We start from the raw sequence: 18,545 nt of genomic DNA on the forward strand, positions 1-18,545 counted from the left end.
CACAAAAAGAGACATTAGGGACCTCTTACAAGAAATGAGAGAGGTGTGGAAGGCTGATATACTAAGCACACAGAAAGAGGTGGGGGACATCCAGCAAAGGCTCACAGCACTGGAAACTAGAGAAAGCGCGAGGGACCAGCAGTCACAAAACTACCAAGACACAATGCTGACCCTCTCCTCACAGGTCCAGAAACTCACTCGGACTATTACTACAATGGAAACTCGACACAGAAGGCGGAATATACGCCTCAGGGGGATACCGGACAATATAGAAGGAGAGCAATTACTACCCTACATCCACCGCCTATTGACTACAATGGGCCTTAAAGGAGGCACTGATCCCACAGCCATAGTATCAGCATTTCGTATCCGGAAGGCTGCAACGGCTCCCGAAAACGCAACCAGAGACACCATAGTGGTCACAAAGGACATGGTGACCCGCTCCGCAATTATGTCCCGTTCAAGAGACCTGGGCACTGTGCAAATGGAAGGCAGCACGGTGGCCCTTTATGGGGACTTGCCATTCGCAGTACTTGCGGAAAGGAGGCAGCTAGCACCAGCGGCCAAACAGCTACGAGACGCTGGAGTCAGATACAGGTGGGGAGCAGATGGATCCCTGGAGGTACCACGGGGAAACCAGACGCTCACCCTGACATCTAAAGACGACCAAAAGGAATTCCTTTGCCAGCTGCACCTTCCAGATCCTGACGGGCCAGACTCCAAAGAAAAAGACACAGTGTCGCAGCGTACTCCCAATAGTAATCTGGGTCCGGTGAAACATATGTACATATCGAAACTGACCAAGAGACATTCTCAAACCTCACCACACAGTAGCTGCACGCATGCCCTCGGACCCCGCAGGGATGACCAGCTGGGGCGCAAATAGCGCAAGAGCCGACACCGCCTGAACACTCACCTAATCTCCACTTAAACCTTTTCAAATGCATCCCCAACAGCTGTCTGTTATTATTACTATAATCTGACGTTAAATGTAGACTTAGTCATGTCGACACCCGTTATACTATAGCACAGAAAATTTTGAGTTGTTGTTGTAATTTTACTGATGCTTAAATCTTACTATCACATGTATATTATGGCAAAGCTATACCATGAATATACAAACTCTAATAAAAACATAAATTGGAAAGATACTGAACTGAGCTGCTCCGGACGAGAATAGAACCTTCCATTTCCTGTTCACTCGCGGACAGAAGAGGCGCGGGAATGTCTGTACTCGCGAGGCACCTCTACGTACACTCGTGGGTATGTCTATACTCGCGAGTGTACTTAAAGTGAGTGTATGTAAAGCGGGGTATGCCTGAAGTATTTATAAAGCACCTTTTTCAGCACAAGCTCTAGGAAATAACCAAATCGCCAGTTGAATAGTAATAGATGTTATTATTATCCAATTGATGGTACTCATTTTATCGACCTCAGAAGGATGAAGGGCTGAGTTGATCCTGCTGGGATTTGAACCCGTGACCTTGCATTTTTGAACAGGCTTTGAAGTCAGGGAATTTACCAACTGAGCGTTTTTCCAGAAATCAATGGCTTGAATTTTATTACATAATAGAAATAAAAGGATTCCCCAACCACCCCTCCAAGATGGTGTGAACTATGTGTTCATTAAATGATAGATGGTTGCCCAATCCAAAACTTTGTGTAGGTACTAGTTGTGTATTCCAATATTTTTTTTAAGGTTTTACTTGTGTCCCAATCTAAAGAGTTGATATAGGCTTACAAAGTCTTAAACAAATATGTTGTTTTTTCGTGTTTATGTGACATGGATTCTATCCCGTCTACTCAGAAAGCATGGGAAAGTTACATTTTTACCAGGAACATTGTGGGTGATCCACATGTGTAAGAACAATTTACTAACCACAGCAAAGACCACATGAATACATTTAGTACGGTGTCCTAAGCGGAATTGTAAAATGCATTTAAGGTCTACAGTATCCCTGTGACAGATTAAACTGTCACAGGGATACTGTAGACCTTAAATGCATTTGTAGTGTGAAGTCCCATTCAAGAGAAGGGTTTGCAGAAGAGATGATAAATAGAAGAGCAGTCTAATTGGCAACTTGAGACATACCTGTCATGTACCAAGAGTATATGTAACAAAAAAAGGGGTACAGCATATAAATATCCGTGGGCAGATACATTTGGCACACTTTCTTCCATTGTGTTTAGCAGATGTTGAGAGAATGAACCTTTATATTATATATATATATATATATATATATATATATATATATATATATATAAAACAATCAGCATGTTCACGATCATATGGAATATCATGGTACGAATCATCTTCCTGATATGCTTTGTTCATGTGCACCCTCATTACTTCAAGGGGTGGCTAATGGTGATGGAAAAATAATCTGATTTAGATCTAGAATGGTTTATTTTGTTTAACTTTGGTTTCTAAATCATCTCAATTTAACTATTACGTTCACCATCAAGTGAATTTCAATTGTCAGCCCAAAGTAGCCATACTGAAATCCCAACTGTCATAGAAAATGTACCAAGTCAGCTATTTCAAACAAAAATTTTAAAAATCGCTATGAACAGCCCTGTCAAAGTGATATATAATATTCGTACTTCACATATGCACACTTGCAAAGGACACATCTTATCAGTCTTAAAGTTTCATTTAGAAGAATCAAAATAAAAACAAAACATTTACACACATACACTCACACACACACGCAGACACACAAGCAAACACACACACACAGACTTCATCTCTGCTCATAAATATCATAGACACTCAACCTGTCATATGTCTATATATAAAGAATGTAATTTACAGTTTACCTCGTGCCTCTTGATCTGAAACTGCAGCTCTTGGATATTACTGGTTGTGACTTTTGCATCTTGCAACTCACGATGTGCCTCCTCGATAAGTTGCTGTATGTGTTTCATCTCCTGCTCATATTGCTCATACTGCACCACCGCCTCCTAGTCATAGAAAAAGGTACAAACAGGGATGTAAAGCAGCAAGGCATACCTTCACAAAACCAGAAACATTTTTGGAACCAAAAAGAGTGTGATCTGTGCTTTATCATTAATAAAAAAATAATAATTAATTAATATTATCATGACAGAAAAAAGTAAACTCCCCATAGGCACATTAGGCACATTATTTAACATATTTATTATTTTTTAAATACTCAAAGAGTGCTTGAATGTTATAGTTAGTGTGTACAGTGAAATTACTTAGCAAGCCCCAGGATAAGACTAGGTATAGGACGAATGTTGGTTTGTTTATATTTGAGATATATATATATATATATATAATTGTAATATCTGCAATATTGCATAGTAAAATGTTAAATTCCTGTAATAATGCACATCTCAGCTCAGTGTACTTGCCTGCATAATGTTACACTGTTGGATGGTTGTGTGCTGCAGACGGCTGGTCTCTTCTTGCAGCCTGAGGGCTGTTCGGCATATAGGGAGGCTGGTAACGACTTCTTCTGGGATTCTTAAGGCACTTTGGCAAGCCTGGACAGCTTGCACCTTTGGTTTCAGAGACTCCATTTTGGACAGAAGATGCTGCAAAATTGAATAGATCTTACTACTGGAATTAACAATACTAATATCAGTATACTGAATTTTGACACACTTTTACCAGGACTCCTTTCATTCTGAATGAAATGATGACATAGCAATAAAACTTTCTTTAAACAAGTTCTCTCTTCTGAGGTGAAACAGTTGACTTACTAACTAACTGACATGTATTACAGAGTAGCCTTTCATAACTACCTTTCCTAGTCTGTTATAAAAATAAACAATGATAGATAAAATAATTTATGTGATATATTCTCTAGGTTACCTAAATTAAGCATCTCTTTTGCTCTAGTCTAAGGACAGCCGGTGCAATGGGCTGATGGAACCTAGGTGTACATTTATTTAACATTGTTGCAACGGGATAACCAGTAGATAATGAATGGAGAAAGCAGCATAGTGAGGACTATAGTGTATATAACTACCTTTCCTCAAATTAACAAAAATCCCATTGGGCATTACTTTCCAGTCTTTGAAAGTTATGAAGCCTTTAGATACTATACTTAATCCTAAAAACAGTTAAAAAAAAAAAAAAAAACAGAAGAAAATTGCTATGCTGTACTTTGCTGTGGTTTTTTTTTTTTTTTTTTTTTTTTTTTTACACATTATGTTTATTTAATATTATGTTTATGTATCCCTATATTTAATTTACATGTAAATGCGAGGTGTGGAAAATAAAATTAAATGTAGAAGCTCACAATATTTTATACTGCAATTGTGCCCCTCCATCTTAGGTGCTATACTGAGGTAAAGTACTGAATGAGGACCAATCACAATTGGAAACTGATATAATGCCTCACAACATTTAGTACTTGGAGCCAAAATAGCACCCGTTGTATTTTGATAAATCTCCCCTGAGTCTTTGTTTCTGTCTCTCCTCTTCATTTGCAATGGTTGCTCAGGCTTTGCTTTGTCTGCATTGAATTATAATGTCATTTGCTAAATCTTTAATATATTTAAAAGAAACACATGCAAAAAAAGGTTAACGCAACTTATAGGTGATTTACAATGTTTGATCCAATGGTATAAATTCCAGAAAGTGGCAGTTCCCCTTTCAAAGTGTTAACTCATTTAAGCACACATTACCTGTCTGTGAGAAAGCTGTTCCTTAAGACTTAAGCGCCCGAGTTCTGGAGAGGTTAAGGTTGTCTGGGCTTGTTCAAGTGCTGTTTGTAGAGCTCTTAATTCAGTCTCAAAGTTCTTCATATCCTGGATATACAATGTAAAGACATTAATAATGTGATTCGGCTAAACTCTTCTAATACATAATGAATACCCTTTAGAAAGTAAAAGGGGTTGTAAACTATCATCAAAATAATCAAAGGATGGCATAAAAATTATGAATATATGTTCAAAGTTGATGCCTTACTAATACTACTAATAATTATATAATTCTGACTCCAATGTACAGCACTGGAATCAAAAACATTACAATGTAGTTATCTTTTTGTTTCCACAGGGACATTTTAAACACGGAACAACACTTCAAACCCTCCATGGACACACATCTTTACCTAGATCACTGCTGGTCAGGTTTTTTTGAACGCATTAGGTAGCCAAAAATAAATAAATAAATAACAAAATAATCTACAATTGAAGACAATTAAGTCTCTAACAGTTAAGTATAGATTTAATCAAAGACTAAGCTTAGAATATTTGGGCCCTCCTTACTATTAACTATCAGTGTCACAAAAATAAAAAAGGAGGGAAGCGCTCCAATATATCCAAACAATAAAATACAAATACATTTTCGGGCAACAAGCCCCTGTTCTTGAATAAATGTGGTGGCACTTGATGCGCGATTTACTGGAACACTTCCCTCCTTTTTTTTTGTGTCTATGAGTACCCACTGTAGGAGCCACTGTGTTGGGGGGTAGCAGCATCTCTAATACTGCTGTATATTTTACATTGTGTAAACCTTCTTGTTGGCATCTGGGTAGCCTTAACCTCTATCTAGTACATGTTAACTATCAGTGTGAAGGAAGTGGGTAGAGTAATTTTGGGGGGATCACTTTAGAGATATCTATTACACATTTAAGGGCAAGAAGATGCCCAGTCTCTCTGACTAGGTTTATGAAGTTTGTAATCACAATAACAAAGTATTTAACCAGAAAAGGTACATTCAGATTACTCTGGTTTCCAAGTACACCCTAGGGATGCTACTTTTGCCCAACATCCAAAGGATGTTACTATTACCCAATTTAATGGTACTCATTTTATCTACCTCGGAAGGATGAAGGGCTGAGTCAACCCTGCCTAGCTATCTCACCGGCTAGACTATTATCTATTTAGCTGTGTTAGAGAGATCCAATTGGCTCTCTCGGTGTGAGGAAGCTGATATGCTCCCTCTAATTACTTCCTGTGGGTCTCATAGGCTCAGCATGTATTACTTTATTAGTTTGTTTTCGATTTTAGTGCCACAAGAAAGAGCAGGGCATTGTGGTGCTCTCAAATGCAGCAATGAAAAGGTTACTATTGATGTGTATACATGCTGGGGTCTCAACAATCTCAGCATATGTTTTTTTTTTTACTGTTTTTGCTATTTAGAGTTACAAAGAGTGACACATTGTCACTGTTTGCAGCTATAATTCACAGGATTATGACTGTTCTTTTCCCAGCATTGTTACACCTCTACATTTACACTGGGAAAACAATGGTTCTCTGCTCTCAGAAGCTACCCTGCAAGCCATGATAGCAAATGAAAACAGCCTTTATAGCATAATTAATTGTAGAAGTAGCATGGCTTATTGGGCAGCTTAGTATATTGACACAATCGTGTATACATTTTGAATTTATTCTACTGACAGTCATTAAAATGTCTGCAATCATACATATTATTTCTACAAAAGCGTATGCATCTTCACCTGTCAAACCGTTCTTAACATGTCTAAAGTATAACCAATTTTACCTTAGCTGCATCCTGAAGGTTCTGTAGACGATGTCTAATTGCTAACTGTAGTTCTTCTGTCTGCCGCCCAAGTTCCGACACTTGCTGAGTCATATCTTCAGTGTTAAATACACACGCCAGATAGTCAATCTTTTCATTCATGGAGTCCAGGTCGCTGTGGATGTCTCTTGATTCGTCCAACATAGTCTAATTATTGGAATAGTGAAGCAATTAGCAGTTTTATTGTAACATGTAAAGGCAAAATTAACATGCTCCTTTCCTCCCGGACAAAATACCAAAACAAACCATTGTGCACGTTACACAGAAGTAATAGCAGCCAAAAGCAACCACAAACATTGCATGATAAACAATAAGTGCTACTTTGACTGCTGTCATGCTTGGGAAACTGGTTGCAAATGGGATTATTTTGAAAAACAGTTTAGGCCTAGAGTTGACTTACTAAAGTGAGAATTCAAAGCAAATCTAAAGTGATTTTCAAACGAAAGGTCAAAATTGCTGAAGTAGAAAAAATATCTCTAAGTCATTTGAAATTCACTTTAAAACCGCACAGTAAATAAACCTTCTTTATGTTGGCTTACATGGTAAATAATACATATGCCATACACCAGCAAGTCTGGTGATGTTCTAACTCGAAATAGACTCAAGACAAACATAAGGACAACAACAATGAGCTTATTGCTGACTATATCAACTATTACTAATTTACCTGGTGAGCCAAAGATTGATCACGAAGCTGACTTGCAGAACTCCATGCAATGTGGCCATTTACTAGAATTTTGGCTTTTTCTATCCATCTCAGTATAAACTCCAACATTTCATTGTATTCTTCCAGATGGACCACAGCCTAAAAACAAAACAAAAAATGAATAGTGTGAATAAAAACCCAAACATGTCAGAACAGATTTATTAATACTCCCTCCGTATATCATCTGGCATCCTTTTTGTCAATGTCTCTTTATGTCTTTCCATTTATGTCAGTTTTCCATTACCATTTCTTTAATTATGTCAGTTCCTTGTAAGAGTGTCCCAATGAAAATTAAAATATTCTCCAGTTCTGGCATTTTTACAATATAATAATATAATATAGTCCATATACTCTGTATGCAATTCAACCTTTGTATGGATTAACATCACCAACATTGTTGCAACCAAAATGACCTCTAAGTTTGGCCCCATGAACAAATATTTAACCAAGTCTATTACTATATTAATATTGGTATTACTCGAAGGCATTATTTACTATAATGATGTAATGTCAACAATACCCCCAAGAAAACAAAATCAGGAAAGACTACACCTGAGTTTGGAGATGAAAAATTACCCAAATTGACAAAATGTCCTTGGTTTACAAATGTATCCTTGTGGAAATCATATACATTTGTGCTCAAAAGTCTGCATACCCTTGGAGAATTGGTAATATTTGTATCATTTTTAAAGAAAACATGAGTGAGCAGGCAAAATACATTTCTTATGGGATTCATATTTAAGTGCAGGTTATGAGAACAAAATGACACAATAATAAAACAAAACATGGCAACAAAGAAAAAATGACCCCTGTTCTAAAGCTTGCAGCCTTCGTGCAGGAGAATGCAAATTGCCAGTATTTTCTGATAACATGCTGCATTCATCTTGCCGTCAATTTTCACAATATTCCCTGTGCCTCTAGAGTTCACACACCGCAAAACATCAGTAATCCTCCACCGTGCTTCACAGAGTTTTTTTCACTCTTAGCCTTGTTGACCCCTCTTCAAACATAGCGCTTATTTTTGGTCTCATCACCACAATTACAGTGTGCCGGGCGTGTCAAGGTGTTGTCAGGCATATTGTAACCGGGCTTTTTTGTGGCTTTGGCGCAAGAAAAAAGTTCTTTCTGGCAACTGGACTATGCATCTTATTTCTGTTCTGTGGCTTCTTGAAACAACCACACCGTCTTTTTTCAGCCTGTATTTCTCCTGAGGTTACCTGTGGATTTTTCTTTGTATCATGAACAATTCTTCTGGCATTTGTGGCTGAAATCTTTCTTGGTCTACCTGACCTTGGCTTGGTATCAAGAGAGCCCCTAATTTTCAACTTCTTAATAAGTGTTTGAACGGTACAGCATTTTCAGTGCTTTGGCTATCATTTTATATCCTTTTGCATATTTATAAAGTTCCATTACCTTGTTACGCAGGTCTTTTGACAGTTCTTTTCTGCTCCCCATGGCTCAATATCTAGCCTGCTCAGTGCATCTACATGAGAGCTACCAAACTCATTGACTATTTATACACAGACACTAATTGCAATTTAAAAAGCCAATTAACCTTTAATTGCAATTTTAACTTGTGCCACTTTGTGTGTCTGTAACAAGGTCAAACATTCAAGGGTATGTAAAGTTTTGATCAGGGCCATTTGGGTGATTTCTATTATCATTATGATTGAAAAAGGAGCCAATCAACTATGTGATAATAAATGGCTTCATATGATCACTATCCTTCAATAAAATATATATTTTTTTTTTGCATGACCAGCAATATTGTCAAAATCAATGCCAAAATTTCACAATTTCTTCCAGGGTATGCAAACATTTGAGCACAACTGTGTTCTTTAATACTAGGCAAAGTATATACAGAGTTCAAAAAGGAAAGTATACAAGCTCAAAGTTTACTCTGGAGTAAAGGTTAACATATCAGATATCTGTAAAGTAAACAAAAAGATAAAAAGTGACACCAGAGACTCATGTCTGGGATTAGAACCAATTTATACAAGTATAACAAAAACGTTTTTAAAAATATCATTTGAAATTTATACTATACCTGCTTTAGCTTGCTGGCTCTGTGTTCTGCCTCTCTGCTGGCTTGCTGCTGTAGCTCAGTTAACATTACTATTTTGTCAACCAGTTGCTTGACCAGTAATGGACTCTGCTCGGCAAAATCTTGCACAGCTGCATCTAATTCCACTAGTTTTATGTTGCAGTTGTCTAACTCTTCACATACGATCTGAATTAGAGGCATGTAAAAATATAAGTTGTCCATAAAGAAAGAGTATGCCTGTGGCCCGTGTTTTGGGCAACACATTGTTAGCAGTGATTTCTTTTTTATGGTTTGTTAACATAACAAAATTTTTTTTGGGAAAAGGTGATAGGGAATAAAATTACCATGTTTAAGGTATATTTACATGATATGCGAACTATGCAGTTTGTTTTAGTCCAATCAGAATGTGAATGTAGTGAATGTGGCCAAAAATTAAAAAGCCAATATAGCGAAGAACTTAGACAGTGGACACCAGTTAAAGGGACACTCCAGACCCCTAATGCACTTCAGCTTGCTGAAAAGCTTTATGTGTGAAGAGTGTCATCTCTTTTTATTTTACAAAAGTTAAAATTTTAATAGAAACTAACACTTTTATGAACTAACCGAGTTACACCCCCTCCTTCCCCCAGCTGCCAATCAGACAATTGGTCGTGTTACTTTCTGGTCACCTCAGTGGAGCTAAACTCAACAGACAGCAATTATTCAGAGAACCTGCCTTGCAAAGACTTCTCATTGAGCTGTATTCGGAAGTCCGTGATTGGACAGCCACAGAAAGTCTGGGCAGGGTTAGAAGTGAAGGACTTGCAAAGACTGCAGGCAAGATAAATGCATGTTTTGCAAGCTGATTTTAGATATATCCCCACTTTTAAAATTCATAGGTAAATGCATGCATGTTGTCATTGGGGGTATGTTTACTAAACAGTGATTTTAATGTAATTTGTTTTGGTGGGGCAGTGGGATTTCCTTTTAGAATTGATGACATCAGACACCTGGTTAAGATGCCTTAATTGGCTATAATCTAGTAGATTCATACTAGAAGCATTTTACCAATTTACAGTTAACAACCAGATACTCACAAGTGAGCTGATTAAATACAATGACATTGACTCATAGTTAGAAGAGAAGCTTGTCAAATGTTAGAGAGATATATGTTTCATATGAATGAACCTTCTCACCTTGTGATCTTGTTTCATTTTGGGTACGTTATTTGTCTTTTCTTTCACTTTTGATAATAACATCCTGAGTGTATCTTCAATCTCTTTGATCTGATGGTTAAAGTCTTGGTACAGTGTTTGGTTTTGCAGTACTTCCTTTTGCTTTATCTGGATCTGGATAACGAAAGACAGAAACAGCCACCCAGCGTTCAATAACATAGTTCTATGCATAAATAATACATTGAATATTTGATGAAACAAAATGATGACATTGTGGGTTGAAAAAAGCTGTCCACGTCTGAGCGGTGATTATAAAAAATGTTAAGCTAATGTGCATTATGTTTGCATGCCTTTCCATAGCACCTACTGAATTTTTTCATGGTGGTCAGGGGGAAAAGTAGTGATACATTCCCCCCTCGTCTACCTTTCTGAGACAGGAAGAAGGAGATTCTTCTAAGGTGGCAGAGTGTCATGCCGCCCCCCGGGTCCGCTACTGCCCGAGAGTGGCTGGGACCCAGCGGGCATATCCTGTTGTGGCAGCATTCCCACGTGGCAATGGGAATGCCGCCGATTAAGCACCTCTCCTACGACGTCCTCCAGCCTCACAGACAGTGGCTGGGTCTGTAAACATTAGAGACATCGGCTGCTGCAAGTTAGAACCTTTTAGGGTTCATAATAAACCCTTCTAGTGCCTAACCATCACACGCACAAATTCACTGTCACATGCTTCCTGCAGCCAATCAAGGAGCACCTTAGGCTCTTTAAACATTTTTTGTCCATTTCTCTGTGCCCTGTCGTGGTTTCCATTCTGGTTATCTGAGAGCGCGTTTCTGGTATTGTTTCTTGTGTATTTTGACTTTGGCTTTCTTACTGACTATTCTGATCTCTATATCCCTTGACCTTTGCCTGTGTCCTGACTATTCTGACTTCTATATTCCTTGACCTTTGGCTTACATACCGTTTACGCTATATCTGTTTTCTTGACCTCAGCCTGTCTTGTGTTTTTCCTTTTATACGTTAAATCCGGCCATTCTAAGTTTTCTTTATTTGTTACTTAAGTTCTGCATGTTGGGCATATTAGTGTATCCTGACACAGAGCAAGCATGCTTTCTCTTGTTATTTGTCATTAACATAATGACCAGGTAATAGGATATAGGATGCTCTGCATTTGAATCCTAGAGTTCAATCTCCTCTAGAACCATCCTGCAGACATCTATAGCATCGTCTATGTAGTACTAATGAACAATTAATGTATGCACAGCAACATTTCCATCAATAGTATTTGCTCACTGAAAACATTTATTTATTTATTTATTTATTAAAAATTCTTAAGAAAACGCAGTCTTATTACCCATAGGGTCTCGATGCGCATACCAGCAATAAAAACAGACAAAACAATATCCAGCAAAACCACAGCATTATAATCACATACATTTGAACCAAGTTAAAAATTTCATGTCATCCCATACGCCTGAGCAAATAAAACAGTTTTTAAGCTCCGGCGGAATTTCAGTAGATCATTCTCAAGTCTTAATGTCAGAGGCAGGGAGTTCCAAAATTGCGCTCCCTGAACATCACTCGTTCTCCCTCCGCACTTTTTCTTTTTAAAATTTGGAATCTTCAATAAGGCTAAATCAGCCGATCTCAAGGATCGACTGGGAGCATAGCGTGTGAATTTATCCTTCAGGTAGTCTGGTCCCATACCATGGATTGCCTTATATACCAAACAACCATTTTTAAACAGAACCCGTTCACGAACGGGCAGCCAGTGCAAGGCTCTTAATGATGGAGTGATATGGTCATTGCGGGCCACACCCGTAAGTAGCCTTGCAGCTGCGTTCTGTATCAACTGTAGCTTGTGTATGATGTTCTGAGGCAGTCCAAGGTACAGAGCATTGCAGTAGTCCAATCGGCTACCGATGATGGCGTTGACCACCGAGATTTGATCGGAGGGGGTAATGAATCTAAAAATAGACCTCAGAAGCTTCAGGTGGTAGTGGCAAGAGCTTACCACCTGATTAATCTGGGGCTTCAGTGTCAACCTGGAGTCGAAAATGACTCCCAGATCTATGACCTTGGTGGCAGGACTCGGAGATGGAGAAAACGAGTCCGGCCATGAGGGAAAGATACTACTCACCTCCTGGTTACTGAAGATGATGCATTCAGTTTTGGAGCCATTAAATAATAATTAAATAATTTTACAGAAAATGCTTAACTAAATATATTAATTGGTATGTAATTTAAGGCTTATTTAATAAAGCTGCTCTATGATTTATTTCTATTCTCTAGAAAATAAAATAAGTGCAGGGATACCACGTGTTCACAGATGGATTTGTCATTTCTAGTGATGTCGCGAACATAACATTTTCGGTTCGCGAATGGCGAATGCGAACTTCCGCAAATGTTCGCGAACGGGCGAACCGCCATAGACTTCAATGGGCAGGCGAATTTTAAAACCCACAGGGACTCTTTCTGGCCACAATAGTGATGGAAAAGTTGTTTCAAGGGGACTAACACCTGGACTGTGGCATGCTGGAGGGGGATCCATGGCAAAACTCCCATGGAAAATTACACAGTTGATGCAGAGTCTGTTTTTAATCCATAAAGGGCATAAATCACTTAACATTCCTAAATTGTTTGGAATAACCTGCTTTAAAACATGAGGTATGATGTTGTATCGATCAGGTAGTGTAAGGGTTACGCCCGCTTCACAGTGACAGACCAAACTCCCCTTTTAACGCACCGCAAACAACCGCAAACAGTCCATTTGCACAACCACAAACTCCCCATTTGCACAAGGTTGGATACCAAGCTAGCCATGTCCCGTTCCTTGTCCTCACTGATGTCATTGAAGGTCTCTTCCTCCACCCAGCCACGTACAACACCAAGGGTCCCCGAAAGGTGACAACAAGCTCCCTGGGACGCCTGCTGTGTTTGGTCTTCCACCTCCTCAAAGCCACCTTCCTCCTCTGACTACTCTTCTTCAGACTCCTCTCTCTGCATTGCCTCTCTCTGCGTTATTATAAGGTGTGTTAAGTAGTACTATTCCTATCAGTTTAATCCCTGTTACGTCCCCTATCAGGGGACGTGTATATAAGGCATCGATTTTAGGAAGCAGGAAATGGAAAAACATGCTTGGTCGGTCCTCCTACTTCAAATTTGGGGCACAGCGCGTGCAATCTAGTGTGCCACCAGATAGGAGTGTTGTGTTAAGTAGTACTATTCCTATCAGTTTAATCCCTGTTACGTCTCCTATCAGGGGACGTGTATATAAGGCATCGATTTTAGGAAGCGGGAGATGGAAAACATGCTTGGTCGGTCCTCCTACTTCAAATTTGGGGCACTGCGCGTGCAATCTAATGTGCCACCAGATAGGAGTGGTGTGTTAAGTAGTACTATTCCTATAATTTTAATCCCTGTTATGTCCCCTATCATGGGACGTGAATATAAGGCATCGATTTTAGGAAGCGGGAGATGGAAAAACATGCTTGGTCGGTCCTCCTACTTCAAATTTGGGGCACTGCGCGTGCAATCTAATGTGCCACCAGATAGGAGTGGTGTGTTAAGTAGTACTATTCTTATCAGTTTAATCCCTGTTAAGTCCCCTATCAGTGGACGTGTATATAAGGCATCGATTTTAGGAAGCGGGAGATGGAAAAAGATGCTTGGTCTGTCCTCCTACTTCAAATTTGGGGCACTGCGCGTGCAATCTAATGTGCCACCAGATAGGAGTGGTGTGTTAAGTAGTACTATTCTTATCAGTTTAATCCCTGTTACATCCCCTATCAGGGGACGTGTATAGAAGCGGGAGATGGAAAAACATGCTTGGTCGGTCCTCCTACTTCAAATTTGGAGCACTGCGCGTGCAATCTAATGTGCCATCAGATAGGACTCAGTTTCTTTTGGCACAGGTTGCAAATGGCATCGCGGTTGTCAGAGGCAGACACACAAAAGAAACGCCACACTGCCGAGCTCTGCAATGACGGCATTCTGGTGGTGGCAACAGCATGCGTTGATTGGCGTGCTGTCTGGCTGACCCCGGGTGCCAATGCATGCTGCCTGACTGTGCCACTAGCTCCTTGTGACGACCTCCCCCTGCTTCCAACTCGTCTCCTCCTCCTCCTCTCTGTCTCCCAATCTGAACTTTCCCCCTGTTCTTCTTCTCTTCTAGCGGGCACCCACGTGACATCCACGGACGCATCGTCATCATCAACCGCTTCACTTGTATCTGACAACTCAGCAAAGGAAGCAGCAGTGGGTACAAAATCATCATCATCACACCGTACGTGTGTAATGCTGCCTGACTGAGACATATACCTGTTATCTACATCCTCTGGCAATAATGGTTGCGCATCACTCATTTCTTCCAACTGATGTGTAAATAACTCCTCTGACATACCAAGTGAAGTGGCTGTGGTGCTAGTGTTGGTGGTGGCAGCAGGCGGCCGAGTGGTAACTTGAGAGGTGCCCGAAGCTAAGCTGGAGGAGGATGGTGCGTCGAGGTTCTGAGTGGAAGCTGTAGAAGATTGGGTGTCCTGTGTTAGCCAGTCAACTATGTCCTCAGAACTTTTCAAGTTCAGGGTACGTGGCCTCTGAACACTGGGCATTATTCTAGGGCCAAAGGGAATCACAGAACCATGACCACGACAGCCCCTGCAGGGTGGCCTGTCTCTGCCTGTCATTTTTTTTTCGATTAGTGGTACTATGCGTGCAAGCTACTGTGACAACAGATATGATTGGCACTGGTGTGACACTGTGCCCTGGCAGGCCCTGAAACGCACACTCGTGAAGGAAACTGACTGCTATTATATTACAGTCCAATAAGTTCATTTTTTATTAAATGCAAGCTATTGGGACACCAGATATGAGTGAGTGGTGGCACTGGGCAGGCCCTGAAACGCACACTCGTGAAGGAAACTGACTGCTATTATATTACAGTCCAAAAAGGTTTTTTTTGTTTAAATGCAAGCTATTGTGACACCAGTGAGTGAGTGGTGGCACTGGGAAAGTGGGCACAATATATGCTGTGAGCCTGACACACAGGCTGGCTGGCAGGCAGGCAACTGCAATAACATTACACAGAAAAAAAAAAAGCAGACTGATGTTCTAGCCCTAAAAAGGGCTTTTTGGGGTGCTGTCCTTACAGCAGAGATCAGATGAGTCCTTCAGGACTGTAGTGGACACTGAATACACTAGCCTAGCTATCAATTTCCCTATCAAATCAGCAGCAGCTACACTGTCCCTACTCTCACTAAGAATGCAGCTTCACAATGAATGTAAAATGGATGCTGTCCAGGAGGTGGGAGGGTCTGGGAGGGAGGGACTGCTGCTGAATGGCTGGAATGTGTCTGCTGACTGTGAGGTACAGGCCAGGGTCATCCGTGGCGAACGCGAACAAGCGATGTTCGCCAGGAACTATTCGCCAGCGAACAGTTCGGGATATCACTAGTCATTTCTACTATTTGTGATAGCACTCTTAGAACTCCTGATTAATTAATAAAATGCATTTGACAGTTTAGAAACTACACATTAACATCATCCTTATCTGTAATTTAAACAAGGTGGTGCTATATTTATCTACATGTGTATTTAATTTAAACAAGGTGGAGCTCTATTTATCTACATGTGTATTTAATTTGGTGAATAAGCGCCACTCACGTCTATCATATCATGTATATCACACCATGAAAAGTTAAACTTTCTGTCAGGGCTATTCAATGAACCAAGATTTGTCAGAAACTGACCAGTGAATCTAACATGTTAGACCAACAAAAAGTCATGCTATGTTGGATAATTTAATATCCCAAAAACTGCAATTCTCTGTTTAAGCTTTTAACAATTCTGAGCCTAGTCAGTAAGCCTGTAAATGAAGAGAAGGACAAATAATCATCCACGCTAATGGAAATACATATACGTACACCTGAATTCCAAAATACTGGCCCTTAATCAAATTTGGTGTTTGACATGGCAATTTCTTTCAGACTTACCTCTTCATTTATATTTGCTAAAGCTAAAGCCACTTCTGCTAGAAGCAAGGAGAGCTCTGAAGGTAAAATGGTATACATCTCCAGGTATTTATTTTGTTGTTCTTCAGATATCTTCTCTACTTTCTGCCGATACATATGATACTCCTCATGGAGGACCTTGGAAAAAAGGAATAACACAACTTTTAAGATGAATTAAAAAAATGTGAAAAGTATGTGGTACATAGAAAGTCTAACACTAAGACCACTAAGACCACTAAGACACCAAGACCACTAAGAAGCGGATTAAAGTAGTCAAGGCGAGACAGGACAGCAGCATGGACAAGCACCTTTGCCGTATCAGGCGTATCAGGCGCAATGTTTTTGAGATGGAAGCAGCAGGATTTGGCAATTGATTGGACATGAGGGGTGAAGGAGAGGTTGGAGTCAAAGAGAACACATAGACAGTGAGCCTTAGAGGTAGAGCGGATGGTAGTGCCATTGACTTGGAGAAACACCGACAAGGGAGTGACAACACTTGAGGGAGGGAAGACCAGAAGTTCTGTTTTGCGTTGACAACTGAACTGCAAAATGTATCAGAAAACAAATGTGAATTGGAAAAAGTTATCTAATTTATATTTCCATCAATGAACTCTTAATGAAAGTATGGAAAATACATATAGGAATTCTTTTTTCTATGCAGCTCCTCCACATTGCTTTAAATACTCATTGAAGCCAATGCAATCTCTCCATAGTTTGGTTAAGATGCACTACTTTTAATACACAGACTATTTTTTAAAACAAAAATTAGAAAATTTAGACAGTGGACACATTTTTGGATTTTTTTTTTAAATATCAACCAATATGAACTTAACATAATATATATCTGCAGCTGGAAGGTTAATGAACATCGCTACAATGTGGTCTTATTATACTGGTGCATTCATACACACTTCAATTAAAACTTTAGATTTTTGGGGGGATGGAACCTCTTTATAATCTATTAACACCATAATGAATCATGCAAGGATATCTTACCTTTAATTCCTCCAACTGTACACCTGTTTCTGAGGCAGGATTTTGTAAAGTATCTTTGGTGTCCTTTATCCAGTTCTTTATAATGCCAATATTTTTCTCAACATCCTCACGTTCCTTAAGTTCCTGTTCTACCAGCTTCCTACTTTTCTTTACTTTCTGGCGCATGCTTCAAAAATGAATTGCAGAAAAGAAACAATCATTACACTGAAGTACACAGTAGGTACATGGATCACCTACAATTACCTTAGAAGAGGAAAAGTTTACCCTGAAATAGTGCCATATATACCATAGACACAGTACTGTAAAATGCCTCATTAGGGCTCTACTCATCAATAGCCATGTTTAATGCATAAATGACCAAGAGCTGTATCCCAATTATTTTATATGAATTCCATTATTCCAATGCCTTTTGTAAATAAAAGTAAGGAGTGTAGCATGGCAAAATTGCTATTAATTAAATATAATGGGGACCCCTCCACTGCCATGACCATCCATTTCATTACATAACTTTCAAGTGGGGGGGTCCAGCTCTGTTATGTAAGGAGCAGGATATATGTTCTTACTGGAGGGAAAGAGTTAATTCCTTTCCCCTCATTTAATGTGCAATGTTAAAAACTAGGCCCCAGGTTATGATGCCATATCTACTACAGTCCCAAAATAGTCGTAGGCAAGCAACGAGGAATATTGACCAGAAAATAGAATGACACAACTAGTTAAAAAAAAAACTGGTTATAAAACAATGCAGGGTGTAACGTCTTCCTAAGTGTTACTTTCTATAACTACAGCTCTATTCTGTAATTAAAAGATGGAGCTGAACAAACCACGTAGGGTTGTTTCAGCAAAACACAAGATGACATATTAACCGCTGACGAGACTAGAAGCGCTAGTAAGCATACATCTTGTCTTAAGGTATCACTCTTCCCTTCTGTATAACTGAACCTTTTGAAAACGTTCTACGGCTTCTGCGTAAGCCTAAGCACTGTCATAAGTATGTACTTCTTTTGCGGCTTCTGCGTAAGCCTATACATTGGCACAAATATGCGCTCATGCCGCGGCTTCTGCGTAAGCCTATACATTGTCACAAAATTGCACTTCTTTTTGCTATTAAAAATAAAGAACT

General features: G+C 39.5%; 1 protein-coding gene across 1 annotated transcript in view; it reads right to left on the bottom strand.

Annotated features, from left to right (window-relative positions):
• SYNE1 (spectrin repeat containing nuclear envelope protein 1) overlaps window positions 1–18,545 on the bottom strand; it is a 389,325-nt gene that overhangs the window by 137,329 nt on the left and 233,451 nt on the right. The window contains exons 80-88 of the mRNA XM_063443606.1: window positions 17,426–17,591; window positions 16,412–16,567; window positions 10,446–10,598; window positions 9,274–9,456; window positions 7,188–7,325; window positions 6,482–6,667; window positions 4,660–4,782; window positions 3,379–3,561; window positions 2,821–2,964 (exon numbers count right to left, since the gene is read on the bottom strand). Of these exons, the coding sequence (XP_063299676.1) occupies window positions 2,821–2,964; window positions 3,379–3,561; window positions 4,660–4,782; window positions 6,482–6,667; window positions 7,188–7,325; window positions 9,274–9,456; window positions 10,446–10,598; window positions 16,412–16,567; window positions 17,426–17,591 (1,432 nt within the window). The remainder of the gene's footprint in view (window positions 1–2,820; window positions 2,965–3,378; window positions 3,562–4,659; window positions 4,783–6,481; window positions 6,668–7,187; window positions 7,326–9,273; window positions 9,457–10,445; window positions 10,599–16,411; window positions 16,568–17,425; window positions 17,592–18,545) is intronic.

This window comes from Pelobates fuscus, chromosome 2 (genome assembly GCF_036172605.1).
Source record: "Pelobates fuscus isolate aPelFus1 chromosome 2, aPelFus1.pri, whole genome shotgun sequence".
Lineage (NCBI taxonomy): Eukaryota > Metazoa > Chordata > Amphibia > Anura > Pelobatidae > Pelobates > Pelobates fuscus.